The sequence below is a fragment of the Astatotilapia calliptera genome, chromosome 5 (assembly GCF_964374335.1).
Source record: "Astatotilapia calliptera chromosome 5, fAstCal68.1, whole genome shotgun sequence".
NCBI classification, from domain to species: domain Eukaryota; kingdom Metazoa; phylum Chordata; class Actinopteri; order Cichliformes; family Cichlidae; genus Astatotilapia; species Astatotilapia calliptera.
Window position 1 is genome coordinate 25,156,162 of NC_137426.1, and position 13,612 is coordinate 25,169,773.

Below are 13,612 nucleotides of genomic sequence, written 5' to 3' on the forward strand. Positions count from 1 at the left end.
AAATGTAAACTGAATTGATTTGCTTTGCCTTTTGTATTTATTTACCTTTGTACAATATTCCTAATTTTAAAATGTACATAAATAAACTGTGATGTCTGTAGTAGATGAGAAAAATACAAATATAGAGAGATGAAAATAAAGGTAAAACTAAAATATCAATTTATGTTACAAAGTCGTTTATGTGGTATTTAACTCAGTTTCTTTATTTCTGATATTTCTTTAATTTAAATTTTGGCAGTTTCAATCTGCCATAAAATTCGGTACACCATAGCTTTTGGAAATGATGGCGGTAAGATGCAGTCTTATCTTAAGTATTTGTGGTAATTATATCATAGACTGGTGTCTGGAATATTAGAAATGGTACATGGGTAAATTAATGAGGCTATCCTGAAGAATCAGTTAAATATTGAAATTTCATCAAAATCCAGTCAGCTGAGTCTGAAATATTCTGTCTCCTTAATGACCACACAAGCAAGCTGGCGGTACAAATTGTGCTCAGCATGATTTCAGTACTTAACGTTCATATGAGCCACCTTCAGTCATGTGCTGCAAAGACTAATTTCACTGTAGGGAATAATTATGAATGACAATCAAGTTGGGTTTACTAACCTCTGGATAAGACCACTCTGGGGAGTAGTCTGTCACGCCAAACAGCCTCCCAGTCTCCTGGAGCAATCCCAAAGCTCCCTGCTCCACCTCAGAGCCTTGCAAGTGGCCTGCTGCTGTGCCCTGCTCCTCTCCTGCTGCCCCCTCCTGGGGCATCAGAACCCCATTGACAGCTGCCCCGACCCCGTTCCCAGACCCTTCAACTGAGATAAAATCATTGATGAGATCAGAAAACTGGCTTCCAAAAGAAGCCTCAAAGCCTTCCAGACTGATGGCTGTTCCTGCTCCAGCTGTTGCAGCTGACACCCCCCCACCTTGCTGAGGAAGTGGAGAGCTGTAGAGCGCCCCCTCAATGGTTGCGCCTGTAGCCATTGACTGAGGACTGGCCACCACTGAGCTGCTTGCCCCTGACAAGCTCACACCATTACAAAGGATCTCATTTTCCCCTCCTCCTCCTCCGCCACCTCCTCCGCCTTCCTCTCCTCCGTTGTCATCTGTGTGTTGGAGGTAGTGCTCTGTGTCAACACTGGCATAAGCTTCACGAGGATCTCCGGTCTTGAGGAGTAACGCTCCCCCATTCTCAGCAGGCTTGTCTAGGCCTCCGACCTCCTGGTGTCCTCTGCTGCCTGACTGGTCGACAGTGGTATCCTGCGGTGTCAGGGGAAAGGAACCCACTGCTGATCCTTTCCCATTCCTTGCACACAGGGCCTGCTGGTCTGTCCTGGGTTGATGGAGGTGTGTATGTGAGTCTCCATTGGCAACTGAAGAGTCTGTTGGCACCGTGGGCAGGCCTATGTAAGCCTGGGCCTCGCCAGATTCCTGGGTTGCCTCAGTACTGTTGGTCTGCAGCTGGGAGGGCTGGCTTGTTTGAGGGGAGGCCTGGAGGAAGAGGCTCGGGGAAGGGTGGTGTGAAGGCTGGGTCAGGGTTGGGACACAGGCTGATGACATGACGGCACTGAAATCCATTTGCTCCAGCGTGGTGCTGGGGCTGAGGCCAGCTCCTTCTCCTACGTAGCTACTCTGAGTGGACAGGGGTTGTTCTAGGGGTGTAGCTTCCGTCTTGATGTTGTTGACGAGGGTTGGGCTGTAGACAAAGCCATTAGAGGAACAGTGGAGGCCTCCATCATCACCGTTACAGCCCTCAGTCTTCCCTCCACCTCCTCCGTATGTCTGGCCCTGCTTGGGATTGTTGAGGAAGCAATCGGGGTCAAAGGTCATGGTGGTTTCAGGAAGGCTGACTGCTCCACCAGAGTCTAAAGAGCTGGACAGAACCAACTCTCCTCCCTCGCCCAATCCTACTCCACCAGGAAACGATGCAAATCTCTGGTTTTCAGGGGCAACAGCTAACAGAATCCCAGCGGTGGCACTGTCGTGGGTAGCTGCCAGCAGGTGGGTGTGGCCGGCGGAATAAACCGAATCCCCAGTGAGCGTGGTGACCTCAGACATGAACACAGCTGTGCTCTGTGATAAGCCCGCTCCAATTGCAAGAGCAGGACTGTCAGCCATGTCACTGGTGATTGACAGCGGGGAGCTCTGTGTGGTGTCAGGGACCTCTACCTGGTTGGTGGAAGTAGAAGAAGACACCTCCATGCTGCTCTGTGGGAGTAAGGAGGGTTTGGTTATCCTGCCATTCCTCCTCTCTCCTCCACCTGCTCTGCTCCTCCCCCCTCCAGGATTGGGCTCTGTCTGGCCCTCTGACACGTCGCTGTTCTGGACCTCGGTGCCATCTGCTTCCTCAGCTCTCTGGCCTGCTGCTACATTGGTACTGACTGCAGTTCCCCCTCCTGCTGCTGCTCCTGACTCCTGCTTGGAGGAGATGATGCGCTGCTTGACACTGGAACATTTCTGATGAAGGCTGCTTCCAGCACCTGGCAGAAAACAAAACAAAACATCAACAAAGAACCAAACATCTGTCATCATTTTCTGTCCTTTCATACTTTCAGGTCAAATTTTCCAGTAACATATTGTAGTATTAACTCATATACATCTAAGAGTGTGTAATGGCACCCTCTAGTGTTCAGAATCTACACTGAAAACTGACTTCATGAAGACTCTGATACAACTGCTGCAACAACTTTAAGTAAATACCCCTTGAATGTACAATTTGCTTACTTTGCAAGATATTTACTACTCAAAGATATTTCTAAACTTTAAACTAGCTGTATTCATTTACAGGTTCAGTATGTAGCCGGCTCATTTTTTCAGAGAGGATAACAAACGCCAAACACCAGTCTAAGTGTCAGAGGTCTAATGCCAATAAAAACCCCTTTGACCATTGAGGGATCAAGTCAGTGATCAAACCAGAAGTGCTGGGAGGGGGGAAAAGGCAGAGAGCTGTGTGAACAAATTAGGACATGTGGAGAAGCGAGAAGAAGAAATGAAGCAGTACTTAAGTCAACAAGCCACTTAGTTTTGGGCAGCTGTCCTTATTTGCCCCTCCAATGCAGATCAAAAGATGGGTGCGATTAGATCTGTGTGTGTGTATATGTGCGCTAGTGTGTGTACTGGAGTTATCTACTCCCTGATGCTCATTTATGAATAATACATGATGGATATTTCAGGCATCCCTGTCTTCTTTCCCTCAATCCCTCAATTTAGTGGTTGCAATTTGTATCTGCCTCTAGGTGGCAGCATGGCGTTGACTGTTGGAGCCATCAAAAACTATATATGTATATAAATAACTGCATAAAGCCTGATAATATGTAGCAGATATCTCTTACTACAATGGATTTTTAAAGAACAAGATTCTTTTTAATGACAGTACATATCATTTATTCACATGTTAATCAACGTACGGTGTTTTGGCACATCCACTCTTCTTTTTTGGATCACTGACTTACAACGAGGAACTAAACAGTAAGCTGCTGCAGTTACATCACATATTTCTTTTCAGTGCAACAGCGAACCCCTCATAGGATCAACAATGAACCACTGCAACACCTGTTGTCTCTTTTGATAAATGATGGCACAGCTCCAGACGGGGCTCCATTCTGCTGCCAAAGATAAAAACAAGCCAGTGAACCAAATGATCTTTGCTTTAGATGTTCCACACTAACTGTCTACTGATTCATTTTCATGCTTGTCTGGGTTCTTCAGCATCTTTGCCAGTGTTACTTGAACACGACAAGTGGAATGATACTGACCCGGGGTTAGCCGCACTCCCGAATTTAGTAAAAGCGCGAGGGCTAAAAACCTGAGTGCTTGAGAGTAGGAGGAAGGTCGTGTAAGTGCTGATGCACAGAGAACTCACACATGGGCTTGAGTTGTCCAATGAGCTCCTCCTTGCTCCACTTTGCCCACTCTTTCCTGTCGGTGTTGATGGAGCAGAGGACAGGGCCGCATGGCTTCCCGCTGTCGTCCACCGCCGGTACATTCAGGTAGTGCACCAGCACAATGTCTGGGTTCTAGCAAACAGTAAGGACACACAAACAAAGACATGTACACATGTGGCATAAGCTCATCATTTCAGCGATTTCACTGTTTTCCCACCTATGGGAGAGAAAAAGAAAAAAATCTTAAAAAAAGATATCAACATCAGGACTGATGGAAGGAGAAGTGCATAAGGAAAGTGAAAGAGAAAGCGGAGGATACGGAGGAGGTCGAACATTGCGTGTCAGATAAGATTCTCTCACCTGCCCATAAAAGATTTATCAGCCTGAGCCCACTCATCACTCTCTCTAACCCTGCAGTGCCTACATGTGTGTTTGTGCATGTATGTGTGTATTACATTTATATATAGAGAGAAACAAAGGACGAGAACAATTCTCACTATATTGCAGGTCACCAGCAGACCTATGGAATTTCTACCCCATGAATGATTCAACAAGTGCATTCACTTGCATGTGTGTATGTGTATGTGTGTGTGTTGGAGAGAGAGTGAGAGAGAGAGAGAGAAGCTCCTCTTGATGAAAGATTCAGTAGACAGACTCAGGTGAGGGGAGGACCTGCTGAGGTGGAACACTTTTCTCTCCGAAAGAGGATAGCACAGTAGGCTGCTACAGCACCTCACTGTGCAATGCAACAGCATTCGTAGACTGATTTATGACCATTTCCACTGATGTGTTTTGATATATGTGTAAAGAGCAGAAAATGGCACATTAAAGATAAAAAAAGTCAAATTTCCCTTCAAAGCCAGAGACCACGAGAGTCTAACTAGTGGGGCGTGTTGCAAAAAAATGTATTGGGTAAGGGCATGTTCAATTTATGCTGATGGCTGAAATTTTCTTGTAAATTTAATGTGACAAATTATGCAAGAAATTCTGGAAATGAATGAATAAATAAGTATACATTTCCATATTTTACATTTCCATAGCCTGGTATTCAATCATTATTTTCTTTCAAATGGACAGAGAGACAGAGGATGAGTATATAAATGTATGCAGGCATGTTATGATGAATCATGTAGCCTGCCATCTGAAGATGATGAGGTCCTGGTGACTATATGTCCCAAAAGAGCGAGTGAGACCTGTATGGGTGTGCGTGGGGAGCGTGCACACAAATGCTGCTCTGTGCTGTCTCTCACATGAGCAGCAGAGTGAGTCCAACGTCTCTGTTGAAAAGCAACACGCTTTCATACACAGTAGACATCTGTACGTGAGTCTGTGTGTGCGCGCGAGTTCGTGAGAGCAGGTTGTGTGTGTGTTGTTTGTAGCTTCGGGGTGTTTTCTTGGAGAGGACCACATGGAGACTAGTGGCTGAGTCCTTCATGCTCGCCATGAGCATCGAGTCTCAGTGTTAGGCATCACACTGTGCTCGAGGAAGTTACAGTCAACTTCTGGAGAAGAAATGCTTTTCCCGCTCTGCAAGGCATGGCATTGTATATGACCCGCTATAGATGCCGAGCCTATTCTAGGTGTAGTCCAGTGGTCTAATTGTGTGTGCAGGAAACTCCTTTTGGCCAAACAACATTAAGTTTTATTGGGAGCCCAGTTTTGTGACAGTATTTCCAGCAGTCCGAGTCTGCCTCATTAATTCAGAAGAGGAGGACTTTTATTGCTGCTTTATGGTTTAGCTTAGTGTTTTGTTTTGAAAATTTAACAGGTGAAGCTCTGTGTAAAACTAATGATATACTAGATAATTTCTAGCAGTCCTTTTTAGGTAGAATGTTAAATAAAAACTAACACAGCTGAAATAAATGCCATGGAGTGGCCATAATGGGAGGGGGAATAGCCCCAAAATGACAAATCTATGGTGCTTTAAATGACAAGTAATAACAAGTCATCACAACACTATGAAATCTTTTTTTAAAGTTTTTTTAAAAAATGTGTATAAATGCTGTGCGATAAGGAAAGGTGGGAAAGGGCAGTGGGCTTACCTGCAGCAGCCAATAGCATCTACGATGGAAGGTGGGGATGATGGAGGAGTGGACGTAGCAGCCATACAGACACTAGAGAGAGGAGAGGAGAGGCAAGGCGAGGAGAGGAAAAGAGATTACATTGGTTAACGAGAGAAGAAGGGGGATGGCGGAAGCAAGACAAAAACAAAAAAGGAGAAGAGAGGGGGAGAAGACATTGAAGGACAGAACAAGAGAGGAGAACTTAGGTTATACCCACTTAGGTTGTATTGATTGCGGTGCTAAAACTAAATTGCAAACATGCTGTATGCGTTTTTTCCCAATGTCTTTTCTAAAATACCATAAATCTGATGCTGACAATTATAGCACAAGAGATTGTGAAATTTACTGCCTCTGCAAGACTAGGAATTCACAAAAAGTTACAATGTTGTCGTCTTACAGACGTTGCAAGACAGATCAGCAACAGTAAAGGGGACAAAGAAGACGAGGAGGAGGAGGAGAGCAAAGCATAAAGTGTGAGTGGAGCCTCAGCGTGGAAAGTATGACGAAAAGCGGGGTTTGGTATGGACTTCCTCCAGGGCGGGATGCTGACATAGTGCATGTACAAAATAGTGCAAACTGGTGCCAGTAAAACAGTTGAGATTTCTTAAACCCCCCGAAACAAACTGCAATATGATTTTGTAATACCTGAAGTTAAAGAATATGAAATTGTTTTTCAACAGAGCAGTCACAAAAATATGACTTGCACCAGTAAACATCTTATCTTAGAGAATACGTGAACAAGATATAGAGTCTGACCGTGGATTAAGTCAGACTCCAGTTTGGAGCTTTTGACAGCTTTTGATCATCTGCGCAGTGGAAACCTTTTAGTCAATACTCAAAATGTATCGAGGAATCAATACCCGGCCTTAATGAAGTGAGCTTTTCTTTTTGACAGAAGAAGGATGAAATGATGGCAGAAAAGCCTTCTATCAAGGTCAACGCACACAGTACAATCAAGAATCACACACCCACACGATCACACCCACATGCAGCACATAAAGTGGTTGTTTTTGCAGACAATATTGCACACAAACGCAAATATTCAGCAATCTGGCAGTATATAATCCACAGTTAAAACTTGCCCTGTTTTCTTTCTCATATACACACACACTTGTATTTTCTCGCCATTTTGCCTCTTCTCAGAAGTAGCCAGCCCTCTATCTAAAGTGTGTTTTGCCAAAGGCAGAGTGCATTTCCATATATTTCCATTCGATATGAGGAGGCTCTCCATCCAGGGTTATGTTTTTCCTCTCATGCTTCCTGCCGCTCCCCATCCTCCTGCTCCTCTCCCTCTGCTCATCTCGCTGCTTTCCTTGTTCCCTCATTCCCGTGCTCAACACACTGCTTACTTACTTACTTGCTTGAGGGGTCACGGGAAACAGTGACATAAACAATTACTGACCAAGTACCAGGGAGAGAAGTGGCTGCCTTGTGTATGTGTTTGAGCATGTGCATCCATGAACATTTGCAGGGAAATGCATGTGAAATGGGACGTGAGCGTGGAGCTGTGAGTTGCAAAAGGGAATACTTGATCTCAATTATTCCTTTTACGTCTGTGTCTCCAGCTCTCCTTTAATGCAAAACTACTGAGCCCTCCACAAGGATCCATGTGCCTTCTCCTTCGCTCCCCATTCCAAATCATTCTTTCTGTTTCTGACACATGCATGCTCACTCCTCTCACCTCTTGGTATATTCCTGCTGAATAATCAATTTTTGAGCTAGCTGATGTGACTCAAACACACACTCACTCGCACACACACAGACGCTGCCTTGAGACTGGATCGATACCCCTCTCTGTTCTGCTGAAGGAGGCATTGACATCATTCCTGGCCTCAGGCCAAACACACTCTTATCCTTCACAGAGAGAGAGAGGGAGAGAGAGGGGAGACAGAGGGAGGGATTGAGACAGGGACAGGAGGAGGAAGGGAGAGAAAGAAAGATTGGCACCACTTGCTCCCAGGTCACAAAGTGGCCTGTAGCTTCGGCATGTGTGTTCGTTTGTGCTACACGTATGCAGCCCCTCCAAGTGAAGGAGAGTGAGTTAGAGACAAGATTGGCAGTGAAACCACACTCAGCGGCAAACAAGATCATCGACTTGTTTTTCCACTGCAGCCTCTCACCTCTACTCCCTGGACTTTCAGCTTCATGTGATCCTCTCGGGTGGTCTTGCCGTCTTTCCTTTTCTTCCAACAGTACCCATCCTTCCTGTACTTCACCTTTTTACGGTTGTAGAGGATCATAGAGCCATTCTGAGGTCTGACGGGATACAGGATAAAGACGTAGTCAGGTATTAGGTTGGTCATTCAGAATAAATGTCTTTGAAGCTAGCAGCAATGCAGCTCTCTGGGATACTGAACAGAACATGAGTTTTGTGCTGCATTCCTAAAACTTCCCGTAGTACCCAAAAACTTCTGGATTGCTCAACTCAAACAAGAAAAAAAAAAACATGTTCTTGGTGTACACAGTGACATCAGCGTTACTCTCCCACAGTCAAGTGAGCTGGTCTCATGTGCTCCCTCCCCACTCATACATAGACTCCGGCTCCTACATGTTAATATTTTAGTAGGGTGATTTATTGGCACGGCAGGAACATTGGCCTCTAAGCTCCCATTCCATATACACCTATCAGGATGCTCACACACAAACACACAGGCGCACACCAGGAGCCATGCATGTACACGTACACGTGAGACACCGAGGCTATAACGATATCAAAGGTGGCAGGACCCACCGCCGTGCGTTCTTTGGGCTCAATGTCAAACCTGCTACCCAGCAATCAATCATTACACTTTCAAACATTAAGGACAGGTGTGTGTGTGTGTGTGTGTGTGTGTGTGTGTGTGTGTGTGTGTGTGTGTGTGTGTGTAGGACGCTGAAAAATGCTTTCTCTGCCTTATCTCACCGCAACAGAGAGAGAACAGACGCGTTAACAATCAATAAACTAACATATACTCACGAATGCTCTCTCGCTCTTTCTCTGGCAGTCACATGCACACAAACACACGTTCATACACTTCCTCTTACTGTCCTCGTCTTCATCAACCTCTAGTCTTTATCCCTGTTATCACACCATCTCTTCATTTTCTCTTTTAAGGCTTGTTTGGTTCCCCCATTCTCCCCTCCACTTTTTCTGATCTGCTCATCTCATCTGTTCCCTCTGCTGCTATCTTAACCTGTGCTTCTCCTTTCATCTAATCTCTTTTCCTTTCCTTTCCTTTCCTTTCCTTTCCTTTCCTTTCCTTCCCTTCTCATATATGTATATGGATTTAGATGATTGCAATTTACTCAGAACACTGTGAGCAGTGAAATTGAATTTACTTTGAGCTGATTTTCTTTGACACCTTAAATCTGTTCTGTTTTGGGGGGTGAGCCTGCCAGTTTCTTAGTGGAGTGGAGACCCCCACCCTCCCATCAAAGCCGAGTTTAGTCTCTGTCTCGAGCAGCGTGAGTCATCTTAGAGCTGCTGATTCTAATTATGTTATGGAGAAGATGGATGATTTCAGATGTGTGTGTGCATGTGTGTGTGTGTGGGCGGCACATGCGCACGGGTTCATACGTATGTGTGCATGTGTGTGTGTGTGTGTGCGTGTGGCGACAGGGGCGCGTGGATGGTGCCCGTACTGCTCACGAACCCTCTGATTCAAGCAGACATAAATGCTATTGATTGTAACTAGGCTGTGATGTGTGGGATATAAAAAGCTTTTCCACTGTTCCACGGTGTAGCAGAGCAAAAACAGCGATTGCGAGGAAAGTGGGAAAAAAAGAAACAAAACAAAAACGCCACAATAAAGAGACAGAGTGGGTAAATCCGGTAAGGGAGGAGAGAAGGAGGAGTTCATTACACTGAACAAATGAGGTATTTCAGTCAAGGGGAAGAAATGAAGGTCATTGATTGTTATCTTAATATCGACCCCCCACAAGTGTGCAAACACATGCACACTTATGAATGCAAACGCACAAGCGTGCACGTGCACGCACGCACAAAAATGTATGCGCTGCACGTAAATGTCACGGGCCCTGTTAGCTGATCTTTCCATCTGATGGGATTAGGTGTAATCTGTTCTAATCGTGCCTCATGTCATGTGTAAATGGGATTATATTTAACTGCTGCTCAATAACACCAATATGACTGCTGCTGCTGCTGCTGCTGGGAGACTGAGGCTATCCGGCAGCACAACCAATCAATGAGAAATCCATCCACAACATAAACTGTGCTGCTGGCCTCCGGCTGCTCCCGAGAAGAGTCCTTTAGCTGGCACAATAGGAGCGCAGAGGCATATCCTGGGGCTCTCAGCGGTGTCAGTAATCAGAAATGGGGCCACGGGGGTGACCATTTCACTTCCTTAACTTTACTTTCTTCTTTCCTTTCTTGCTTCCCCGTCTCTGTCATTTTTCATTCTCTTTCAGTCCTCTACTTACATCTGTATTAACTAGAGTAAATGTCAATAAGGTGATTTATCAATAATTCACACTGCCCTTTCCTTCAGTCTTTTATTTTCTCTTCCTCTTTTTCCTACCCACTTTCCTAGCTATAACCTCTCTCCATTCTAGGAAAAAAGCTGCTTATGTCTCATTCGGATCGATGAATATTCAGTTCTGGCATGTGAATCCCCGTTCACACCCCATCTTATATACACAAACCCCCCTCACCCTCACTCATCTGAATTATACATCACTTATCCTAATACATTTACATTCATTAATACTCCATTTCCAGCTGACTAGGTGCTTTACAGTCCAAGCATGTTCTGGCGCATTCTCTATATGTAGAGCAGGTCGGCTAGAAGGACCCTTTGGAGACAGTCGACGTACATCACTAATGTTTTAATCAAACAGAGGCGCTCAGTCATTGAGATTAAACCAACGTGAGCCACTGACTGATTGAGCGATACTGTGTTTTTGTACGTGTGTGGAAATCATTGTCTGCTCTCTCTCCCCTCACCTGGTTTTCGGCGACGTCGTCAGCCACTCATCGTGTTTCTCAAAAGTGATGAGATATGCAGCAATTTCCTAGAGAGACAGAGACAAGGCAGAAAGGTTATACTGGTATGTGTGCGTGTGTGTATCAGTGTGTGTGTCACAGAGAGATAAAACATAACAGGTATTTCCAGATGACCTGCTGATGCCCACAGAGAGCGTGTCACTATCTTGATTGCCACGGTGAGGTCTGGGCGTCTGATTGGTCACAGTGCAGCCAGTCAGAAGACAGATATAGAGGACAGACCCTCAGGGCCAACAACCAATCACACTCACTGACACACTGATGTTTCCCTCCACTGGGGAGGAAAAGCTATCTCCTAAACACACACACATGCTACATAAACACACACACATGCACAGGGGGTGTGTGTGTGTGTGTGTGTGCAGACCTATACACTAGCTGAGAGAGTGCGCTGATAGGAAAAGTTTTCTTGTACTTGGCAGTTTCACAGTTTCCCGGCAGATAAAGCTCGCTCCTAACTCGATTCTTAATTCCTCTGGCTCTCTTTTCATCTCCTCAGCTCTCCTCTCCACATAACTTCTATTCTTCTTCCACACTCAAATGAATCCAATAAGGAAAAAGAAAGTTCAAATCGTACAGGTGCATTCTACCAAGAGTAAGGAAAAACAAAACGCCCGTACACACACACACACATACACAGAGACACAGAGATGCAGCCAAAAGAAACTCTTGTTTATACCTCCTGCTTTTTAGTCGCTCACGCAGCATCGCCTTTTCCTTTCTCTCGGTGAACCCTGTAACCCCTGACTTCCTCCTTGAAACATTGTTCTTTCCCCGACTCCCATCTCACCCACTTGCTGTGAAAGACTGTGAAATGTAAATTGTCCTCTTAAGGCAATCAGTGTTTGAAATGTGGCACAAAGCAATAGTGAAGAAGACATCAACACTCCAGCACTCCTTCATCTGCCCCCTCAGCTCAACAGTCTCCTCTCCAGACCTCCTCTGCCTCTTTCTCCGTGTGTGTGTGTGCGTGTGTTTAGGTATTTGTCCCAGTTTGGCAAGAGAGTACTCCAGCTCCATACCGATCAGACGAGATGAAGGGAGGGGTGGGGGGTGGGGTAGGGATGGGGATGGGGGGAACAGCTGAAGGGTGCTTGCACTTAACTGGATTGTTTTTATTTTTTTATGTACCCTCCATTCGTTCCTCTCATTCCAACCCCTTACTGCCTCATCCTACATTTATGTGTGTTTATGTGTGCGTGTGTATGTGTAGGCTGGGCTGTTATCACACCCTTAATAATTATCACTCTCAAGCTGGCCACTATTAATGTCTGTCTGTCTGTCTCGGGCACATAAAACTGCTCCGAGTCATGGTTGGGTTGGATGCACACAGGCACATTTTCAGCCAAAGCTCGGCACAAACAACAGACACACACACACACACACACACACACACACACACACACACGCATGCACACACACGCGCGCGCACACACACACACACACAAACGCAAAAGGAGTGCCTCATTCATTTATGCATCTATTCATTAGCTGTGACAGGCAGCCACCTCTCCTCCTCCCAAACCACTCCGCAGCAAGTCAATATCCTATACGGCCTCCACAGCTCCGGCCAGGCACTTGTGCCCCCCTAGTGACTGTCAGCCAGTGGGAGGCGGGAGGAGAGAGGAGAAGAAGAGAGGAGACGAGGGGCTGGGAGAGGCAGAAGGATGGGAGGATTAAGAAGGAGGGAGAGAGACTTGCAATTAAAGGCCTGCCCCATAAGAGCCATTAAAAAAGCTAGAAACAGAAGAGTCAGCTGAAACGGCCGCCTGACACACTCTAAAACACACCCACCCACACACACACACACACACACACACACACACACACACACACACACACACACACACTGCTGCTCACTCCCTCAACAGCACTCACGCTCACCCGTGTGAGGAGTGACAGAAGTGAGACGGTGAAGGTCGAACCTCAGGAAGTCACTGTTATTGTCCCAGTAGAAAGCAGTGATGGAGTGCTTTGAGCATGCCTAGTGATGGTGACACACTGACCCTTTAGGAATACTGTGTGTGCATGTGTGTGTGTGTGTGTGTGTGTGTGTGTGTGTACATGCACACGCACGCGTGCGTGCATAATAGCTATGCCAGACACACGGACAGGGACGAGTATCTTCCTCAAGGGATCTACTCTAGAAACCCAGACATTCTGCATGTCTCTGTGAGTCTACGTAATAATACATCACGACAGGCCTGCCTGAATGCACACACACGCGCACTATTCCCAACACACACCTATTCCTGTCTGTCTGCGTGTGAGAGAAACTGAGAAAGAGACAGAGTTACTTAAGAAGTATCTAACAAAGCAGAGAGCATAAGTGGGAAGTTAGATTGGAGCGAGTGATGCAGTTAGGGAAATCAGCCTCCCACTCATGCATCACTGAGACCATCTCCCTCCAAGAAACTGGCATGTACAGAACAGCAGACAGCCATACACACACACACACACACACACACACACACACACACACACACACACACACACACACACACACACTCACAGACCTCGGGGAGATTTCCACAGGAGGGAGGATGGGGAAGTTGGGGGGGGGGGGGGGGGTCGCCTACACAGCAACAGACTTATACAGGAGCTTTCCCCAGGGAGATTCCGTTATAGGGTCTAGCTACAGGCTAGCATGTGTGTGTATGTGTGTGTGT

At 46.0% G+C, this 13,612-nt stretch overlaps 1 protein-coding gene across 7 annotated transcripts in view; it reads right to left on the reverse strand.

Annotated features, from left to right (window-relative positions):
* Positions 1–13,612, reverse strand: part of LOC113022709 (calmodulin-binding transcription activator 1) — a 55,651-nt gene that overhangs the window by 9,969 nt on the left and 32,070 nt on the right. For 6 of the 7 annotated variants that reach the window (XM_080301364.1, XM_080301363.1, XM_080301366.1 and 3 more), the window contains exons 4-8: positions 10,884–10,951; positions 8,062–8,197; positions 5,921–5,992; positions 3,857–4,010; positions 610–2,474 (exon numbers count right to left, since the gene is read on the reverse strand). In XM_080301364.1, the coding sequence (XP_080157490.1) occupies positions 610–2,474; positions 3,857–4,010; positions 5,921–5,992; positions 8,062–8,197; positions 10,884–10,951 (2,295 nt within the window). The remainder of the gene's footprint in view (positions 1–609; positions 2,475–3,856; positions 4,011–5,920; positions 5,993–8,061; positions 8,198–10,883; positions 10,952–13,612) is intronic. The other variant, XM_026168410.2, reaches the window with a different exon arrangement.